Source organism: Coregonus clupeaformis, chromosome 36 (genome assembly GCF_020615455.1).
Source record: "Coregonus clupeaformis isolate EN_2021a chromosome 36, ASM2061545v1, whole genome shotgun sequence".
Lineage (NCBI taxonomy): Eukaryota > Metazoa > Chordata > Actinopteri > Salmoniformes > Salmonidae > Coregonus > Coregonus clupeaformis.
This window is the reverse complement of record NC_059227.1, coordinates 19,706,733-19,729,562: the sequence shown is the minus strand read 5'-3', so window position 1 is coordinate 19,729,562 and position 22,830 is coordinate 19,706,733. Positions and strand designations below refer to the sequence as shown.

General features: G+C 41.5%; 1 protein-coding gene across 1 annotated transcript in view; it reads right to left on the bottom strand.

Moving 5' to 3' along the window:
• Positions 1 to 9,696: 9,696 nt before the first annotated feature.
• Positions 9,697 to 22,830, bottom strand: part of LOC121552921 (adhesion G-protein coupled receptor G6-like) — a 72,431-nt gene continuing 59,297 nt past the window's right edge. The window contains exons 17-26 of the mRNA XM_041866027.2: positions 21,138 to 21,254; positions 19,450 to 19,495; positions 19,250 to 19,356; positions 18,982 to 19,109; positions 18,549 to 18,817; positions 18,272 to 18,374; positions 17,753 to 18,042; positions 17,324 to 17,425; positions 16,700 to 16,855; positions 9,697 to 12,169 (exon numbers count right to left, since the gene is read on the bottom strand). Of these exons, the coding sequence (XP_041721961.1) occupies positions 11,985 to 12,169; positions 16,700 to 16,855; positions 17,324 to 17,425; positions 17,753 to 18,042; positions 18,272 to 18,374; positions 18,549 to 18,817; positions 18,982 to 19,109; positions 19,250 to 19,356; positions 19,450 to 19,495; positions 21,138 to 21,254 (1,503 nt within the window). The 3' untranslated portion in view covers positions 9,697 to 11,984. The remainder of the gene's footprint in view (positions 12,170 to 16,699; positions 16,856 to 17,323; positions 17,426 to 17,752; positions 18,043 to 18,271; positions 18,375 to 18,548; positions 18,818 to 18,981; positions 19,110 to 19,249; positions 19,357 to 19,449; positions 19,496 to 21,137; positions 21,255 to 22,830) is intronic.

Genomic DNA, 22,830 nt, shown 5'->3' with positions numbered 1-22,830 from the left:
CATTAAATGCATTTCCTGTACTTGCTTCCCGACTCCCAGCGTACACTGTTACATGAGTACTGAATTGCATGGCCTCTAAAGGCACATTTAAAATTGTCCCATACAATAAGGGGATCTGCTATGTTATGTTGGAAAAAGTCATTTATAAATTATTCTGTTCTAGTTAAAAACAAATTATTATCCAATAGGCTTTGGTTACATTTCCAATATCCTCGCCCACGTGGAAATTCTGTAAGAGTAATATACAGTGAGGGAAAAAAGTATTTGATCCCCTGCTGATTTTGTACGTTTGCCCACTGACAAAGAAATGATCAGTCAATAATTTTAATGGTAGGTTTATTTGAACAGTGAGAGACAGAATAACAACAAACAAATCCAGAAAAACGCATGTCAAAAATGTTATAAATTGATTTGCATTTTAATGAGGGAAATAAGTATTTGACCCCTCTGCAAAACATTACTTAGTACTTGGTGGCAAAACCCTTGTTGGCAATCACAGAGGTCAGACGTTTCTTGTAGTTGGCCACCAGGTTTGCACACATCTCAGGAGGGATTTTTGTCCCACTCTTTGCAGATCTTCTCCAAGTCATTAAGGTTTCGAGGCTGACGTTTGGCAACTCGAACCTTCAGCTCCCTCCACAGATTTTCTATGGGATTAAGGTATGGAGACTGGCTAGGCCACTCCAGGACCTTAATGTGCTTCCTCTTGAGCCACTCCTTTGTTGCCTTGGCCGTGTGGTTTGGGTCATTGTCATGCTGGAATACCCATCCACGACCCATTTTCAATGCCCTGGCTGAGGGAAGGAGGTTCTCACCCAAGATTTGACGGTACATGGCCCCGTCCATCGTCCCTTTGATGCGGTGAAGTTGTCCTGTCCCCTTAGCAGAAAACCCCCCCCAAAGCATAATGTTTCCACCTCCATGTTTGACGGTGGGGATGGTGTTCTTGGGGTCATAGGCAGCATTCCTCCTCCTCCAAACACGGCGAGTTGAGTTGATGCCAAAGAGCTCCATTTTGGTCTCATCTGACCACAACACTTTCACCCAGTTCTCCTCTGAATCATTCAGATGTTCATTGGCAAACTTCAGACGGGCCTGTATATGTGCTTTCTTGAGTGGGGGGACCTTGCGGGCGCTGCAGGATTTCAGTCCTTCACGGCGTAGTGTGTTACCAATTGTTTTCTTGGTGACTATGGTCCCAGCTGCCTTGAGATCATTGACAAGATCCTCCCGTGTAGTTCTGGGCTGATTCCTCACCGTTCTCATGATCATTGCAACTCCACGAGGTGAGATCTTGCATGGAGCCCCAGGCCGAGGGAGATTGACAGTTATTTTGTGTTTCTTCCATTTGCAAATAATCGCACCAACTGTTGTCACCTTCTCACCAAGCTGCTTGGCGATGGTCTTGTAGCCCATTCCAGCCTTGTGTAGGTCTACAATATTGTCCCTGACATCCTTGGAGAGCTCTTTGGTCTTGGCCATGGTGGAGAGATTGGAATCTGATTGATTGATTGCGTCTGTGGACAGGTGTCTTTTATACAGGTAACAAGCTGAGATTAGGAGCACTCCCTTTAAGAGTGTGCTCCTAATCTCAGCCCTTTCTGATTGAGAGGGGGTCAAATACTTATTTCCCTCATTAAAATGCAAATACATTTATAACATTTTTGACATGCGTTTTTCTGGATTTGTTTGTTGTTATTCTGTCTCTCACTGTTCAAATAAACTTACCATTAAAATTATAGACTGATCATTTCTTTGTCAGTGGGCAAACGTACAAAATCAGCAGGGGATCAAATACTTTTTTCCCTCACTGTATATGCCAATTATTTGATGGTCCGACCGCATTCTGTCCCCTATCAACACTTTTGAAACTTTTGGTGCCAGCAAGAATGACATAAGAAAGTAGTCAAGACGACTAGCTTGATTGAGTCTCCGCCATGTATATCTCACTAGGTCAGGATATTTAAGCCTCCATATGTCCACTAGTTCCAATATATATAAGTGCATGAGGGTGATAGTTTGTAGTGTGATTTCCTTTATGGTCCATTGAGGTATTTAAAACTGTATTATAATCTCTCACCATAATAATAGTCTTGTATTGCTTATAGGTTTAATAAATTATTATATATATTTTCAAAGAAGCATGGATCATCATTATTTGGACCGTATAGATTAATAAGCCATATCTGCTTATGGTCCAATAACATACTTAAAATCATCCATCTACCTTGCGGATCTGTTTGGACAATTTGCACATTCGGATCAAAATGATTGTGAATTAATATCATCACCCCTTTTGAGTTTCTTTGCCCATGGGAGAAGTATATTTCACCCCCCCCATCTAAAATTCATCTAAAATTGTTGAATGAGTTTCCTGTAAACAATAGATATTATATTCCTTGTATATTAGCCAGGTAAATCCTGATTGTCTTTTCTTATTATCTGCTAAGCCATTACAATTATAGCTGGCTATACTTATTTCACCATTTATCTTAATGAGATACAAGTTTCAATTCTATTTATCATATCATTTATCATATATGTTTGTAAACTTACCATTAAAAAGTGCCATAGTAATTGAGTGTCCACATAGCTGTACCATGATATTTGCATTTCTACTAAGTAAACCTCCAATTGTCCTCCACTATTCCACCCGCTAAACCCCCCCTCCCTCCCCCCATTCCAAGTTGGGTTGTCATCCCAGTGATTGGCAGACCACCTCTGTCCCCCCGGATCCCAAGGCACTCAAGAGACCGGATGTCATGATCCCTCTCACTCTACCGGGTTACCACCTTAATGTGTTTCCACTATCTTCCACTCTGCTCATCTCTCTCTCTCTACTCAGCCTAACTAGCTCCACCTGTCCCTGCTCTGCTCGGCTCTAATTACTCTGCCAGCTGCGCTGCATTACCCACTAACCTCTCCCAGTATTTAAAGTCCTGTCTTTCAGCTCTCCTTTGTCAGATCGTCTGCAAAGCTCACACCCGGAACCTGTGTGCTCGCGCTTCTGGCTCACCCTTGTTTTGTGACCCCGGACCTGCCTGATTCTTGGATACTCTTCTGCCCCAGGAAAACCAGACCTGCTTTCTGCCATTACGACTCCTGACTACTCTTCGACCCCGGACTTCGGGACCACCAACCACCGGCGTCATCGGACGCATCGCTGCCACTGGGGGGGGGCACAGACCCAGCACATTGGACGGGATAACCCCTGGAGCCTTCACTCACTCCCTACTTCCCTTTTCCCTTAAGTTTTAATAAACTTTCTGGTGTGACGCAATTGTGGTCCTCTTGTCGTCTGTCTGAACCGTGACACCGGGACCCATCCACCTACAGAACAGAAGCAGATCGACCGCCAAAAGCATTTCCAATGCCCTCACCTCAAATTGTATTATATATAGTTATCAAAACATAAATATATAAAAAATCTTGCATATCTTAATTTCCACAATTCACAAATAATATGCGTAATAATGTAGGCAGTTCATGCGAAGGATTGTTACCTATAACCAGTATTGCCATTACAAAGGTTACATTTTTGGCAAGCAATTATTATTTTAGCAAACATTTATTGTGATTCATCCTATATTGTCCCTAACATCATAATCCCATAGCAACAGATGTGGGATACATACATACACACACACACACACACACAAACACAAACACAAACACACACACACACACACACACACATATAGTGCCTTGCAAAAGTATTCATCCCCCTTGGCGTTTTTCCTATTTTGATGCATTACAACCTGTCATTTAAATGGATTTTTTAAAATTCTAAAAAATAAATAACGGAAAAGCGGTGCGTGCATATTTATTTACCCCCTTTGCTATGAAGCCCCTAAATAAGATCTGGTGCAAACAATTACCTTCAGAAGTCACATAATTAGTTAAATAAAGTGCAATCTAAGTGTCACATGATCTCAGTATATATACACCTGTTCTGAAAGGCCCCAGAGTCTGCAACACCACTAAGCAAGGGGCACCACCAAGCAAGCAGCACCATGAAGACCAAGGAGCTCTCCAAACAGGTCAGGGACAAAGTTGTGGAGAACTACAGATCAGGGTTGGGTTATAAAAAAAGATCAGAAACTTTGAACATCCCATGGAGCACCATTAAATCCATTATTCAAAAATTGAAAGAATATGGCACCACAACAAACCTGCCAAGAGAAGGCCGCACACCAAAACTCACGGACCAGGCAAGGAGGGCATTAATCAGAGAGGCAAGAAAGAGACCAAAGATAATCCTGAAGGAGCTGCAAAGCTCCACAGCGGAGATTGGAGTATCTGTCCATAGGACCACTTTAAGCCGTACACTCCACAGAGCTGGGCTTTACGGAAGAGTCGCCAGAAAAAAGCCATTGCTTAAAAAGAAATAAGCAAACACGTTTGGTGTTTGCCAAAAGGCATGTGGGAGACTCCCCGAACATATGGAAGAAGGTAATCTGGTCAGATGAGACTAAAATTGAGCTTTTTGGCCATCAAGGAAAACACTACGTCTGGCGCAAACCCAACAACTCTCATCACCCCGAGAACACCATCCCCACAATGAAGCATGGTGGTGGCAGCATCATGCTATCATGCTGTGGGGATGTTTTTCATCGACAGGGACTGGGAAACTGGTCAGAATTGAAGGAATGATGGATGGCGCTAAATACAGGGAAATTCTTGAGGGAAACCTGTTTCAGTCTTTCAGAGATTTGAGACTGGGACGGAGGTTCACCTTCCAGCAGGACAATGACCCTTAGCATACTGCTAAAGCAACACTCGAGTGGTTTAAGGGGAAACATTTAAATGTCTTGGAATGGCCTAGTCAAAGCCCAGACCTTAATCAAATTGAGAATCTGTGGTATGACTAAAAGATTGCTGTACACCAGCAGAACCCATCCAACTTGAAGGAGCTGGAGCAGTTTTGCCTTGAAGAATGGGCAAAAATCCCAGTGGCTAGATGTGCCAAGCTTATAGAGACATACCCCAAGAGACTTGCAGCTGTAATTGCTGCAAAAAGGTGGCTCTACAAAGTATTGACTTGGGGGGGGGGTAGTTACTTATTTCTTGTTATTTTGCATCTTCAAAGTGGTGGCATGTTGTGTAATTCAAATGATACAAACCCCCCAAAAATCAATTTTAATTCCAGGTTGTAAGGCAACAAAATAGGAAAAATGCCAAGGGGGGTGAATACTTTTGCAAGCCACTGTACTCATACACACTCGACCCCTCTCCCTCACAAACAACCACAAGCTTAGATGTTCAACAGTTGTTCCATCCCCGAGCCCAACTCAAGAAAGGACTTGATGTGCGAATGCATATACAGTTGCAGCTGTTTGAGAAGGCATGCAAAATTGAGCAATAAAAAAAAGTCAAGTCCTAGCTGTTGGAGATCAGGTGCACCCCCTTCCCCTGAAACACAAACATGCTGGTCCCCCGTTGTGACCATTTTCCCAAGCATCTCTGTGCAGTCAGACCTTTGATCATTCCGTGCCACCAGGGCCACAGTAATTTGCCCCCTCTCTGATTGTCCGAGTGTTACCCCCTCCCAATGGGTTACTGCAGCTAGTGTTGCCAGCACTGCCACTACCTGGGTGGGCACACCCCACCTGAATCCCCCACTGGCTAGGTACAAGGTCGTCAAGGTTCTCATTAGCAGCTTTGAGAAATTCCTTGTATATTATGCTTACCCATCAGGGGGCAAAGGCTTTGTAGGACCAACCCTGCCAGGCAGGCTCAGAATCTTGAGGGGGCATATGTTTTACAGATGGGTCTTGAGGGTCAGATCTAGTGTGCCCAGGGAGCTTAGGTGAAGCTAAGGCGATGCCCTCTCGAGACAGCTAAGCTATTTATAGATAAATAGCACAAGAATGTTACAACTGGTAAATACAATTGTAGTAACCCAGGTGAGTTGCACATGTGACCTGCAGATCAGTCTAACCACTTACGTTGCCTGTCTAGCCAGACAGAGTTTCTAAATGGCCCAATCGTCTGGTAGTGTAATTACCCTTCCATTTCTCTGAAGGGTTCCTTTCTTCCCGGGTGTTTTTTGACTGCTGATACTTTGTTGACCCTGACTGCACCTACCACATCAGTGCCATGTCTGGGGAAGAACAGACAACAGACACTGTCATATATCCACCCTGCCACTGGAAGATGTGGGGGAATGCATTCATTCCAGATAATTGTTGTGAGTGTACCCTGTCTCCACATCATTGTGAGTCTCCTGTAGGAGGGGAGGGGAGGGGAGGGGAGGGGAGGGGAGGCAGGCCGATAAAAGTGTCTGTGCCAAGGAGCCCTGGCATCAAACAGGAGCATGATTATGGTCGAGATTAATGAGGAAGGCTGAATGTTTCCACAGCTCTAGGTAGCTATTTTAAAACCCAACAATGTTGACTCTGCCTTTTGTTTTTGTTGTTGTTTGTTCTCCGTGTGCCACACTCCAGTCTGAGGTAGTCTACTGTAAAAACAGTCTGGTCAACAGGCAGAGATAACTGGAGAGAAATAGGCCACCCATACTCATGTACATGTATGAAAGTTTAGTAGTGTATGTTACTAATATCTATACCTTCATTTATAATGTTTAGTATCTGACTGCTGCTATGGCTTCCCCCCTTATCATTGTGTGGCTGCCAGTGCCTCCCTCCCTCCTTCCTTCCCTCCCTCCCTCCCTCCCTCCCTCCCTCCCTCCCTCTCTTCCTCCATTTCCAGCATCCCCAGGAACGTGTTTGGTTTACCTCACAGGAAGGTTTCTGCAGGAAACCTCTGGGAGGAATGTGTGGGGCTTTCATTTACCCAGAGAGGGGGAAGAACAAATACTCTATCTCTGCCTCTACCTTCTCCTCAGTGGTGAAGTGAACAGCCAACAGACTTCCCCATCAGGCCTAAACAGGGCCCTGTAAAGACTGTCTCTGAGCTTGTAAACGTTAAACATGCACCATAGGAGAACCCTTTGAAGAACCCTTTTTGGTTCCAGGTAGAACCCTTTTGGTTCCAGGTAGAAACATTTTGAGTTCCATGTAGAACCCTTTCCACAGAGGGTTCTATATGGAACCCAAATAGGGTTCTTACCTGTAACCAAAAAGGGTTCTACTTGTGACCAAAAAGGGTTATCTTATGGGGACAGCCAAAGAACCCTTTTGAAGTCCCTTTTACTGTATCTAAGAGTGTGGCTTGTCAATTCAATCCAACAAGGGAAGGGAAACCTCACATTCAGGGATTCATGTCAGGAAAATGTATATCATGGAGTAGGAGCGACAGGGATCCATTTTGAAATCTTTGTAGATCTCATCTCTTCATCTATGATGATTTACTTTAGATCCAATTCTATAGAGCACCGAGTTCATTCATACAATATCTCCAGAGAAAGTGTGTATATTTCTTCACAACACATATCACGATGGCACCAGATGCTGAGTAATCTTTTCCTGATGATAAAAAAATATTTATCTGTTTTGCTTATTGAAACTTCATGTTTGACATTTTTGTGCTCAGAAGAAGTCATATATCATCAGATCAACTGTAAATTCCATGCCAGATCATTCCAAAAGCAGTGTCAATGGATAGTTGAGTGAATCTGTTCTTAATTTTTCATAATAGATTCCATTGGGAACTCGAACCGAACAAACAAACAACATGATAGTGAATAACAGTGCACTGGTATTTTCAACAGCGACAATGCCCATTGAGCAAACCCTAACTGTTTTAGATTCTGCCTTTGCAATAATCTGATTTTGTGACACAATATTTGATTACGTCTAAATTCAAAGAAAACTAAATGAATGTAGCCACTACAGGTTATGAGCAGGTTCAATATCTCTCCAGAAGTTGTCTTTCTCTGATCCACCTGTTGTTATGCAAGGTCTGAGCCATGTTATGGAGAATAAGTCTGTTTACATCCTGTGAGGTTATCACTGGGGTCACATTACCTTACCTGACCCCTGTTACCCCGGACCAGACACACATCTGCTGAGAGCAGACCTGACGCATCAACCGCCTAACAACACACGACACAGGCTTTGTTTGTAACCAAAACATCAGTTAGCGTGAATTGGAAATGTATGATGAAAGTGAATCATCTGATCATATCTACCACATTGAATGAAGGATATGGGTAAAAATTATGTAGAACATAGTATGTATTGTATAAAACACAGGCAAAAATGTGAATCTATTTGTACAATAGGCTAGTGCGTGAAACTTTGTTCTCTAGATACCCTTTAAAATGTACCTATAAACAAGCCAAAATGCTTGAATGGAATGATTTTAATGGATCTGTCTGTTCGAAGCAATCTGCAAATATAATCCATAAATCATAATAGGTGTGGCTGGCCAAGGGGACAGAAACATCGCTCTCCAACTATTGTTGCTTTGAAAGTCAACTGGTCACTAAATCAAACTGTAGCATCTGATCAGGATCCACTGGGCACACACTGGTTGAATCAACATTCTTTCCAAATCATTTCAATGAAATTACGTTGAACTAACGCAGAATAGACGTTGAATTGACGTCTGTGCCCAGTGGGGAATATCCTTTCTAACATGGACACGTTCCCTTATGTTTGATACATGAGTGGGTTTGACAATAGACAATTCAGCATTACAGCTCCCAAAGGACAGGAATAATCAGTATTGGAAATAGATGGCTCCTCACTCTTTATAAATGCAGATGAGCTCTACCAAGGGATGTTGGTTAGGTTGAGGTGATTCTTTTTTACTGTCATGCAGTACATTATTATATATTTTGATCAAATGAAAATGAAAATGAGTGCCACATCTATGCATTTGATGATGCTTGTAATATCCTTTTCTGTGAAGTACGTCTCTACACAAAAGTCTGAGGGACAACAAGCATCAAAAATGTTATAATAAAATCACCTGGGAGCATGAGAAGCAGTGTGTGGCGTTTTCCTTTCTGTTTTCCATGAGTTCTCCTACAACTCCAGCACCTGCAGAAAGTACCTGGATGGGCGTCTGTTCTTTTGTATAAGCATCAATACCACATGTACTGTAAATAGGATAGTATAAAATATATCTTTAGGATGCCTCTGTTTTTCTTATATAAGATTATGTAAATGCTATAGTCTGTAAATGCTATGGTCTGTCAATCTGATGTAATACAATATGACAGCGGTATCTAAGCTTGTGAGAGGCAGACGTAGCAAGAATGGTGGGAAGCCTGAACCCTTCTGGTCAAAATTGTCAGGTCAGTTATGATTACAGTGAAGTTCGTCAATGATAGAAATGTAAATGTTGGCAGGGATGAGGCATCACATCTCTCTAAGACTGGACCACCGTGGCTTCCCAGATTATGTGGCATTAAAACACAGCTCCAGAAGTCAAGAAGGGGAAACCATATAATTTCAATGTTTGAGTGTGAAAAATGTTTTGAAACGTTATGTTTCCCTCTTTGACTTCTGGCAGCAAGCATGACTAGAATATCAACCTCTGCTTTCCAGCACATATGCACCAAACCACATATTGGATATTCTGAGTAAACCACATTGTGAAGACTTGTCGACTGTGCAGAGAAGAACCGTCAGTAAGTGTAAATAGAGAATTAATTAAAAAGTCCAGAAAATGACTTTTGTAATTGTTATGTCTTGGAGCAAATTAATCTGGTACATAGGACTTGCCATGACAAATATTAGGCTTATGATTAATAGAATTAGCTAGAGTCACTTTTATACATTTCCATATTTTTCATTCCCTTTATTGGTGAGACACAATTCGTCAATGTTGTTGAGACATAGAGACAGCTTCATGAAAATATATTATTGACAGGAGTTGTGGAAAAACAAATAACAGGGTCTGGAAAAGGTTTTCGAATACAGCCAGACCAGCCATATTCATCAGAGTGATACATCTAAGGTACAGTGTTGGTTTGGATGTAGCCATAGTGATTTCTTAGCTCTGTGTCCCTATTCAATTAATAAAGACGTACAAATTAATCAGAAAAAAAACATTTCTAGATTCCCTCTGCATTGATAGAACATCATGCAGCTCTAGATAAGATATAACTTAGAGGATCATTTGGAATATCTTATGCAAAAATCTGTAAAGATGGCAGCACAGTCATTATCTAATTCATAGTAAAGATGAGAACTCCATTGTATTAGCTCAAACCACTTTATAATCCCTCCCCAAACATTCTTGAATTGAAGACCCCAAATCTGTTCAACACTAGATAACCTTTCCAAACAATGTTTCTATCATAACAAATTCGTCCCGATGGAATTTCTCAGCGATGTTTAAATTATTTTCTTGATGCTGGAAAATAACAATTGAGAGCACTGACTGCTTCCAAAATACAACTGGTGCTGTTCGCCTGCCCAGGTCAAGATCAATGCTTTGTTTTGCCGCCAAGCTGTATCTCTCCAAATCTATCTATCTATCTATCTATCTATCTATCTATCTATCTATCTATCTATCTATCTATCCAGGGGCATAGTCCTGATCCACTGGCATTGGGGATTCAAGATGAACAACAAATGTAAAAAGCTCTATAGAAATAAATATAAAGATACGGTAAAACAACAAGATTGTTCCATCGCTTCACAAACACAAAACAAAAATAGCTCACACAGCAACATTTAACACATTGCAATATATTCAGTTCCCCTATTGGTGGGAAAAGAAGACTAAGTGAACTAAAGCAACAATGAAGAGCAGATTAACATTTAGCTATTTACAAATGTTGGCATTAAACTTGGATGAAGAAATAATGTCAGTGTTTGTAGTCCCTTTTTAATCAGTAATGTACTATATGTTGTGTTGTGAGTTGCTGTATTGTGGAATGATTCAATGTGGAATGTTTCTGAAACTATAGGCTGTATTCAATCCGTATCGCAGAAGATCCGCATTATAGCGCAGGTAAAATGTAAAGGTCATTTCCGATTGCGCCAACACATGCAGTGTTTACCATGAATGCCGTCTCCGCGAACGCCGAAACATTGCCTTTAAATTTCATTGGAGCTATAGCGCGGATCTTCCACGATACGGATTGAATCTAGACCTATCTTACCATATCCAGGTTTAATGGCTGGTAGCCTCTATCCATAGAACAGTCAGAGAAATTACACTTGACACACAGATCAGCCACAAAAGTTGTCCTAGGTCGAAGTGACCAAAATGAAGTAGAAATGAATGGACCAATTCTATCCATTCCTTTCTGCATGTGTTATTCAGTAGTAGAGCATCTGAAGCTTAATGTTTAAAACATATATATGACAAATATATCATTTCATCATAGTCTTGATGATGATGTTGATAGGCTGACCCAGATAAACTAAGCACTTTATGCAAAACAACCTCATGTAAGGCATTGTAAAGGAGCATAATATTGCTTTCCAGCAAAAAAAGCACACACACAAGATTCACAAATAGACGACTAAAATTAGAACTACACCTAAACCTGTTCCTTTTGAACACACATTGACAATGCTACAGCTTTTAAAAACTCCCTCATGTTAGTCTTTGGGTTTGAAATATAGGCCTATGCATGAACACTTGGTCCAGATTGGATGTTTTTCCTTCCTTGCTGTTCTACAAACTGCATAATAAGAATGGAACAGTTAAGATTGATAATATTTCTGTACAGGAAAGGTGACCCTGCTGAGAACCCAAGGCATGGGCAACATCAACTGAGAAGCAATTATAGGGGGTATATTAGATATACCATCAATATTTACACAACACATAGCCAGTTGAAGATTAGCATCACAGTATGTACATTGCAAAATCCATTCTCTGCTTCTCCCGTTCCTTTTCTATAGAACTATACATTTCCCCATTTCCCTTTTCGGTACTGACTGGACCAGCTGATTAAGTCAAATATTGTACAGTATACACATATTCATACCACTAGCTACCATCCTGCTACTCTGGAGGCTATAACCCTGGGGTGACATTGTGGACTGGGGGAGATCCCCACGTGTTAGGGGCTAGCAGCAGCAGGAGGAGGAAGAAGAGAAGTGCTGGGTGGTCTAGAACTTGGTGCTGTGGCTGAAGCTGTCCGACATGATAATGTTCTTGTAGAAGTTGTCGGAGCGCACCGAGCAGTAACCTTTGACCTTGTCAATGACCTGGTGCACGGGGATGATGGAGGAGGAGGAGGCCTCACCCTCTGAGGAGACACTTTTAGCATTGGTCTGGTTGGAGTAACCTTTACCTGTTCAATGGTAAGGAGTGACAAGGTCATGGTTAAGAAAGAACACAATGATCTTTGTTATCTTCAACAATACTGCAGTGCACATTTTTTTGTTTTTCTTAAACTCACAATGACCCAAAATTGAAAAATAAGCTAGTGAAAAACACATCACTAAGCACATACACAAAGTAGATATAAATCAATATATGATTGTGTATATATGATTGTAGGTTGAATATGTGGCACTCATTTTAAACAATTCTAATGCATAGGCTTTGCGAAGATGATTTGCCTGTGATTGCTGTGCAACACAGCCTGTTTCTTAATCTTGGAAAATGTTTGAGGTTTAGGTTTATGTCTAGTTACTGTTTAAATTGAGTCCCAATATTTTCTGAGGAACAGTTCACATGCATCTGTGCATTCTTGTGGAAATCATTCCTAAACACACATGCACATTCAAACAACATTAAAATTCCACCACAACGGACAACTATGCATAACTCTGTGTATCTAGCCAAAATGTTTGAACCATTTTCATCTGTTTTTGTCTTATTCTTGTTTTGTTTGCCAAGTGATGAAATATTTTGGTTGGTCTTTGCCATTTGATAATGTCACAGCAAAAACATCCATCAAAACTCAATTATTTTAATCGGTCAACTCAGGAATAACACAGGCTTTGCAATGCAAAGACTTTGGCATCTTCAGTGACAGAACTTCTGGCTGCCTCCTCACCCCACTGTCAACTCACCATGTATGGGAAAAAGTGTGACTAACGGTTTGACTTATCGAGAGTAAAGTCAGAAACACATATAGTGCATTCGGAAAGTATTCAGACCCCTTGACTTTTTCCACATTTTGTTACATTACAGCCTTATTCTAAAATTGATTAAATTGTTTTTTCCCCTCATCAATCTACACACAATACCCCATAATGACAAAACAAAAACAGGTTTGTAGAAATGTTTGGTAATTTTTTTTTTTTTTTTTTTACTGAAATATGACATTAACATAAGTATTCAGACCCTTTACTCAGTACTTTGTTGAAGCACCTTTGGCAGCGATTTCAGCCTTGAATATTCTTGGGTATGACGCTACAAGCTTGGCACACCTGTATTTGGGGAGTTTCTCCCATTCCTCTCTGCGTCGCTTCACAGCTATTTCCAGGTCTCTCTAGAGATGTTCGATCGGGTTCAAGTCCGGGCTCTGGCTGGGCCACTCCAGGACATTCAGAGAATTGTCCCGAAGCCACTCCTGCGTTGTCTTGGCTGTGTGCTTAGGGTCGTTGTCCTGTTGGAAGGTGAACATTCGCCCCAGTCTGAGTTCCTGAGCGCTCTGGAGCAGGTTTTCATCAAGGATCTCTCTGTACTTTGCTTCGTTCATCTTTCCCTCGATCCTGACTAGTCTCCCAGTCCCTGCCGCTGAAATACATCCCCACAGCATGATGCTGCTACCACCATGCTTCACTGTAGGGATGGTGCAAGGTTTCCTCCAGACGTGACGCTTGGCATTCAGGCCAAAGAGTTCAATCTTGGTTTCAACAGACCAGAGAATCTTGTTTCTCATGGTCTGAGAGTCCTTTAGGTGCCTTTTGGCAAACTCCAAGCGGGCTGTCATGTGCCTTTTACTGACGAGTGGCTTCCGTCTGGCCACTCTACCATAAGGGCCTGATTGGTGGAGTGCTGCAGAGATGGTTGTCCTTCTGGAAGTTTCTCCCATCTCCACAGAGGAACTCTGGAGCTCTGTTAGAGTGACCATCGGGTTCTTGGTCACCTCCCTGACCAAGGCCCTTCTCCCCCGATTGCTCAGTTTGGCCAGCTCTAGGAAGAGTCTTGATGGTTCCAAACTTCTTCCATGCCACTGCATTCTTGGGGACCTTCAATGCTGCAGAAATGTTTTGCTACCCTTCCCCAGATCTGTGCCTCGACACAATCCTGTCTCAGAGCGCTACGGACAATTCCTTTGACCTCATGGCTTGGTTTTTGCTCTGACATGCACTGTCAACTGTGGGACCTTATATAGACAGGTGTGTGACTTTCCAAATCATGTCCAATCAATTGGACTCCAATCAAGTTGTAGAAATGTCTCAAGGATGATCAATGGAAACAGGATGCACCTGAGCTCAATTTCGAGTCTCATAGCAAAGGGTCTGAATACTTATGTAAATAAGTAAAACATTATAAAAACCTGTTTTCGCTTTGTCATTATAGGGTAGTGTGTGTAGATTAATGAGGAACGTTTTTTATTTAATCCATTTTAGAATAAGGCTGTAACGTAACAAAATGTGGAAAAAGGGAAGGGGTCTGAATACTTTCTGTATGACTATATATGTCTGCTTTCAGTTTGAGAGATAAACAGCTATAATCACTATCACATATTAATCATTAAATGTCATCCTCACTTTGATCCTACAAAACAGTTTCTTTAACCAAACCAATAATCAATTTGTCTCATAGAGTCATTACTCCTCACTACATTGCAAGTGTCCATCGTAAAGTAATGTAAGGTCATCGGCCCAGTGCAGTCAAAATTAAGTTTATCCTGTGTTTTGTATCATATTGTACAACAGCTGATGAAACTAACACTGTAAAACTGTGAACAATTTTAGTGTTATTTCCTGATAGTTGCTGGTTGAAAATACAATCTACACGGGACCTTCTAATCAGCCTGTTTGCATGGGCGGTAGTTTCAGCTTGCCTGGTGTCATCAAATTCTTGGTTGAGAAATAGTTTTTTTGCTAAAAAGCTATTTTTTGTCAATTTAATTGTTACCAAGAAATGATATGATATTGTGATAATAAAAACGACTGCATTGGGCCTTTAAAGTGTGTACACAATAAATCAATATGTATATTCTGCTAAATCCATGAGCTGCTATGTCAATTAGGGTATTGTTGGCAGTGTGCTTCACGCACGATAGCCTTAATTTCTCAGGCTGTGACACCCACTGATTTATATGCTGTCAGACTAAATTAGTCCATTAGCTGGGGGATGCCATTAATCGTTGGATCAGTCCAATATGACAACATCACAGGTAATTGCAGATTATCTCACTAAGACACACATCTGGAAGCAATAGGAGAACGTACTGCACGCCTGACATGGATGCGCAATGATTTTCTCTTGAAGCCTTGGCCTACCTCAGCGAGGCAAATGAATAGTGAGAGGAGTATCTATCCATGTGGATGCTGACAAATTATCTTTCACATTATCTGAGATCTCTGTGAAATGAAGCCCCTTATGATAAGAACATGTTGTAACACGTTGTTGCATGTCTTGATGTCTATACCTTCATCATAACCATTTCCATATGTACTATAATAGTGACGGTCCCTCACTGGATATTCTATAGTGCCTGACTACAGTCGGAACATATCAGATTTTAAACGTGCTAAATAATGAAGGTCACAACAAAAATCCTCAGGTAGCCAAGGTAATTCACCATCTAATCATTACAAGGTCTGTGTATAAGCAGGTAATAAGGCACAAACATCATGCTTGAATTGTGCATTTGGTTGTACAGTGTGTGAGGGTGATCTTCATTCCATACCGTGGGTCAGGGATGCACACACACACACACACACGTCTACAATTACCCATGTGACAGTGGAATGCTAAAAATGCAAGCTGTGTGTTTTACTGTGGTATCATTGCTGCTAGCAGAAAACAGAGGCATCCTAGGGGAGCAGAATTAGTGTGGTATGAGTGACATCCAGAACCACTGAGAAGGCAAAGGAGCACACCTGCCAAACTCTCTCATTGGTCAGATCAGTCAAATGTAATTACAACTGTATTTATATAGAACCAAATTAAACATCAATGTTGTTATAGTATATTATCTTTGATTAAAATCTTGAGATGTTTTTCAATGACTTCAGAGAGAGCAATGGCAGAATAGAGCTCTTTGTGTTACAGACTCTTCATGTCACCATTCAATCTGGATTCAATCTAACCATCAAAGCTAGCATTTGGCATTGAAACCAAATGCACACATGCCAATTTTTATCCTCAACATTGTGTTAATTCCAAGATGTCACACAATTTTTATATTTCAAACTATTAAATGTTGCATTGTTCTGTTAGACACACCAGTGTTAAGGATAAGTGCAACCAACAGCTGTTAGGTTGAATCCAGGCCTTCATGTTCTAAAGGTGAAAGGCCAATAACACAACATCACATCACACTGTAAGAAAGCATGGAGTCAGGCTGGCTTTGATGCAATTCAGTTTACCTCAGGAGGTTCTCCTTCGTGCTATTGGTGGGCTACATCTACACACCACAAACATAAATACATACAGGAGATCAGCCACTATGTAGTCCAGGAATAACATATTGTACACAGAAAAGCAAGAAAATAAACGTTTCACACAGTCCTGCTAATAAAAATAGAGGAAAAAGGAAAAAGTGTCCAGAGTTAAGTAAAGTATCCTTCTTTTCATAACTACAAAAAGTAAACTTTTGTATGAATGAAATGTGGGTCAATGAAAAAGACCAACTGAAAGTAGACAAACAGCTGTGTGTGGCTCAATATTAGACCCTCTCATTGTGTCTTACCTGCATTCCTGCTGCGCTTTGCAAAGGGGTTTAGAGTTGCTTTGGCCTTGGAAGTCCAGTTTGCTGTACTGGAGCCAAAAGAGCTGGAGGACAGGGACTTCCTCACGGTGTCTGAGCTGGCCTTTTTGGTGTTGTTAGTGGCTGTCTTGCTCCAGTCTGCCATTCAACAAGACACATTTCACACATGCTTATTTGGGAAAAATTCATATAAAGAGTGAAGTTACTTTTTGTTAGGCCAGGGTTAGGGTTTTATGGAGTTTCTGTGTATTTGATTGCCTATAAAGCGAAGACTTCTCAGGTTTTATAACCACTGTTCTTTGTTACTTTGGAAATCTGGAGTCTACAGGGAACTTTTACTGGACTCCTGTGCAGCTAACTAGAAATGAGTTTAATTTCAACAGGAATTCTATTAACATTGGACAATATTAAATATAAAAAAAGATTATTATCTTATAATCTTTATCACATAATCACATCTGACTTTTATTAGCAATGTGCAAGTACAGTAATTTCCACCCTCTCATTCTAAAGCCTGATATGATGGTAGTATGATAACGGTTCTGAATATCAGGCTAGATATTTTACCTGAGAGTAAGAGGAGTCTATTTGTTGTCAGATCTTTACCTGAGTTGTCTGACAGGCGGAATCTGCCACAACACAAGTATCTCCTCCACTGTTTCTGGACATTCTCCTTCAGTGCACAGTGGAAAATGAAGATGAATAAACCTGTTGGCCAGAGATGAACAATAGAGGAAAAAGCTGTTAAATAACAATGAAGATGACAGAGATGACGAACAAAAGAGAGCTTGGGTTGGTTTGGCTTTCAGCTAGCAGATGTCGTACCAAGGAGCCCTCTGGTGGAATAAATAGTACATGACATGGCAGTGAAGCAATGACTTATATTCTTAACATATAATACAATACAGAACTGCTTTGTACAAGAGTTAAAAAAGACACACCTTTTATCAAAACATTCAATTATCCTTAATTAGTAATCAACACTACTGTGTACTATATTTAGGGTGCACAGCACACCATAGGGAGGCCCTGTACCCTGCAGTGAGTTGAAGATGGAGAAGAGGTACATGAAGGCCAGGTTGACGGGTCCCCAGGCGAAGAAGGCGAAGCCCCAGGTCATGCCCAGGAGGAAGGTGAGACTGATGACGCTCCTCAGGTTCCTCAGCATCTCCTCACGCAGTGTGTGGTTGCTACGCTTCCCGTTACGACCGCAGATCTGGATCATAACCACGATGAACATGGCCACGTTCAGGAGGAAGATGACAGAGAAGTAGCCCACACACGTCACATAGAACACCACCTGGCTCTGGCTCTGGATCCAACAGCTGGGAGGAGGAGAGGTGGAGGGGGGGCATTAGTAATATTGGTTGCCATAGGTCAACTTAAATGTTTTAGCCGGAAGGCTGGATCTATATAACATACTGTATACATACATTAGTCCTGGTCCTATGACTGCCATATGGGAAAACACACACTTGGATTACTCAACTCTAATACTCCATCTACATACCTTATGTTTTCTATCCTATCTCTTGAACTTGATGCAGGACTTACAATTCAGAAGAGCCTTGTCCAGTCTTCCCCTTTCCATACTCAATTTTCCCATAGGAGTTTTTGTCAAAAGCTACCACTATGGCCACTATCACAGCAGGCAGACCTGGAAGTGAGACATGGGGATAACAATTCAGGTACACCACGATCCAAACTAAGTTTAAAATTCAGTGTATAGCGTAAATAATTCATGCTCCTATGCATTTCAATAGGAAGTAAGAATATGACACATTCAGCATACTGTATAACAATTACTTTATCCAACTTTAGAGGCACTTACCCCAGCCGACGATGCAGAACTTGAGGATGTACCTCCGAATGTAGGTGTTGAAGACTTTGACCAGGGCGATGTACATGTGTATGGACTCGAGGCCCATCCAGGTGAAGGACGTGAGCAGGAAGAAGTGGAGGAAGACGGCCACGGCTACACACAGGCCCTCCACATCGAAGGAAGCCAGCCAGCCATCCAATAGGAACACCATGTTGAGGAACAGCAGCGATGTGCTCAGGTTCATCAGGATCTTAGAGGGGTAGTCACGACGTAACTTCCTGTACAGGACAGACACTGAATAACACTGTGACGACTACAATTCTGGTTGTCTTATAATATCATGGCCAATGACTAGGACCAAGAGTCCAGGTGACGTAGATTCAGAAGACTAGTTATAGGAGTATTTCCTGGTCACATGTAATATGGATGGAAACACACTCACTCAAAGGCAATATAAGTCAAAAGCGTTGCAGCAGAAAAGATGGCCGATATGCCACATCCGATGTAGGTGATGAAAGTGAGAATCTTGGTGTTTTTCTCATCAATCTGTAAAGCGGATCCAGAGATATCCTTCACAGAGAAGACAGAAAATCTTAGACACACTAGCCCATTTACTCTATACAAGGAAACACACCTTTTTTAAATTATTCAGAGTTACATTTACATGAGGGAAGAGCCTCTAATTGGGTTATTTTGAACACGAGTCTTACCATTAGGATGCCAAAGTGTGTGAGATGGTCACAGAGGCAGATAGTCTTGTTTCCATTGGACATAGGACTAACCCTGCAGCCTTCACGATTCCAGCCACCTGAACCATCTTGTGTAGACAAAGATACAGTATATTCTACAATTGTATTTGGAGCCATATCTTTTCTTTAAAATAAATCAAAAATATTTTATTCAGACTTACTTTTCATTGTGAAATCCCAGAACATGCAGGTTGGCTTTAGCTTTGGCTGAAAGACACCGACACACTCTATCACTGTCTGACTACAGGCAGACGTTCCAGGTGGCAATTTGTATTGTACTTAGGCCTTCTATTTTAACTGGGAAGTACCATCAGGAATAAAATATTATCAACTGGGTGGTAACAGATTTATTTTTTTTTACCTACAGTTGAAGTCGGAAGTTTACATACACCTTAGCCAAATACATTAAAACTCAGTTTTTCACAATTCCTGACATTTAATCCTAGTAAAAATTACCTGTCTTAGGTCAGTTACGAACACCACTATTATTTTAAGAATGTGAAATGTCAGAATAATAGTAGAGAGAATGATTTATTTCAGCATCACATTCCCAGTGGGTCAGAAGTTTACATACACTCAATTAGTATTTGGTAGCATTGCCTTTAAATTGTTTAACTTGTGTTAAACGTTTCGGGTAGCCTTCCACAAGCTTCCCACAATAAGTTGGGTGAATTTTGGCCCATTCCTCCTGACAGAGCTGGTGTAACTGAGTCAGGTTTGTAGGCCTCCTTGCTTGCACACGCTTTTTCAGTTCTGCCCACACATTTTCTATAGGATTGAGGTCAGGCCTTTGTGATGGCCACTCCAATACCTTGACTTTGTTGTCCTTAAGCAAAGCACCCCCACAGCATGATGCTGCCACCCCCGTGCTTCACGGTTGGGATAGTGTTCTTCGGCTTGCAAGGCACCCCCTTTTTCCTCCAAACATAATGATGGTCATTATGGCCAAACAGTTATATTTTTGTTTCATCAGACCAGAGGACATTTCTCCAAAAAGTACGATCTTTGTCCCCATGTGCAGTTGCAAACCGTAGTCTGGCTTTTTTATGGCGGTTTTGGAGCAGTGGCTTCTTCCTTGCTGAGCGGCCTTTCAGGTTATGTCGATATAGGACTCGTTTTACTGTGGATATAGATATTTTGTACCTGTTTCCTCCAGCATCTGCACAAGGTCCTTTGCTGTTGTTCTGGGATTGATTCGCACCAAAGTACGTTCATCTCTAGGAGACAGAACGCATCTCCTTCCTGAGTGGTATGACGGCTGCGTGGTCCGTCCCATGGTGTTTATAGTTGCGTACTATTGTTTGTAGAGATGAACGTGGTACCTTCAGGCGTTCGTAAATTGCTCCCAAGGATGAACCAGACTTTTTTTTCTGAGGTCTTGGCTGATTTCTTTTGATTTTCCCATGATGTCAAGCAAAGAGGCACTGAGTTTGAAGGTAGGCCTTGAAATACATCCACAGGTACACCTCCAATTGACTCAAATGATGTCAATTAGCCTATCAGAAGCTTCTAAAGCCATGACATAATTTCCTGGAATTTTACAAGCTGTTTAAAGGCACAGTCAATTTAGTGTATGTAAACTTCTGACCCACTGGAATTGTGATACAGTGAATTATAAGTGAAATAATCTGTCTGTAAACAATTGTTGGAAACATGACTTGTGTCATGCACAAAGTAGACTTGCCAAAACTATAGTTTGTTAACAAGAAATGTGTGGAGTGGTTTAAAAACGAGTTTTAATGACTCCAACCTAAGAGGAGAGGAGAGGAGAGGAGAGGAGGGGAGAAGTGAGGAGAGCAGAGGTGAGTAGAGGTGAGGAGAGGTGAGGAGAGGAGAGCGGGTAGACTACCTGGTAGTTCAGGTGTACTATCTCGATCTCCACGGGGTCGTGCAGGTTACTGATGGAGTAATTGCCCACACTGCTGGCCACAACATAGCTGTTAAGAGACAGCCCGTCCTGTTTATCCTGAGAATGATCAAAGAAAAGTTTCATTTTGAAATATAAAAACATGGCCCTCAAATCTATAAATTCACATACCAGGCATACGAATCACCATGCATTAGTAAGAAGCAAGAAAATAAATTACAACACACTGAACAGACACACCAAATTTGTTAAATTCCATCAAAAAGAGCTATAAACCTGGAAATGTCACTCATAACTATAGATTTACATACCAGACATATGAGTCACCATCCATGAAAAGGATGCATGAGAAAAGAAAACATACTGTTACATGCTGAAAGGACACACTAAATCAGATACAGTACAGTCAAAAGTTTGGACACACCTACTCATTCAAGGGTTTTTCTTTATTTTTACTATTTTAGATGTTAGATTCTTCAAAGTAGCCATCCTTTGCCTTGATGAAAGCTTTGCACACTCTTGGCATTCTCTCAACCAGCTTCACCTGGAATGCTTTTCCAACAGTCTTGAAGGAGTTCCCACATATGCTGAGCACTTGTTGGATGCTTTTTCTTCACTCTGCGGTCCAACTCATCCCAAACCATCTCAATTGGGTTGAGGTTGGGTGATTGTGGAGGCCAGGTCATCTGATGCAGCACTCCATCACTCTCCTTCTTGGTCAAATAGCCTTACATTTACATTTTTACATTTTAGTCATTTAGCAGACGCTCTTATCCAGAGCGACTTACAGTTAGTGAGTGCATACACTTTCATACTGGCCCCCCGTGGGAAACGAACCCACAACCCTGGCATTGCAAGCGCCATGTTCTACCAACTGAGCTACAGGGGACTACTTTACACAGCCTGGAGGTGTGTTGGGTCATTATCCTGTTGAAAAACAAATGATAGTCCCACTAAGCGCAAACCAGATGGGATGGTGTATCGCTGCTGAATGCTGTGGTAGTCATGCTGGTTAACTGTACCTTGAATTCTAAATAAATCACAGACAGTGTCACCAGCAAAGCACCCCCACACCATCACACCTCCTCCTCCATGCTTCACGTTGGGAACCACACATGCGGAGCTCATACGTTCACCTACTCTGTGTCTCACAAAGACACGGCGGTTGGAACCAAAAATCTCACATTTGGACTCATCAGACCAAAGGACAGATTTCCACCGGTCTAATTTCCATTGCTCGTGTTTCTTGGCCCAAGCAAGTCTCTTCTTTTTATTGGTGTCCTTTAGTAGTTGTTTCTTTGCAGCAATTCGACCATGAAGGCCTGATTCACGCAGTCCCCTCTGAACAGTTGATGTTGAGATGTGTCTGTTACTTGACCTCTGTTTAAGCATTTATTTGGGGTGCAATTTCTGAGGCTGGTAACTCTAATGAACTTATCCTCTGCAGCAGAGGTAACTCTGGGTCTTCCTTTCCTGTGGCGGTCCTCATGAGAGCCAGTTTCATCATAGTGCTTGATGGTTTTTGCGACTGCACTTGAAACTTTCAAAGTTCTTGAAATTTTCCGGATTGACTGACCTTCATGTCTTAAAGTAATGATGAACTGTCGTTTCTCTTTGCTTATTTGAGCTGTTCTTGCCATAATATGGACTTGGTCTTTTACCAAATAGGGCTGTC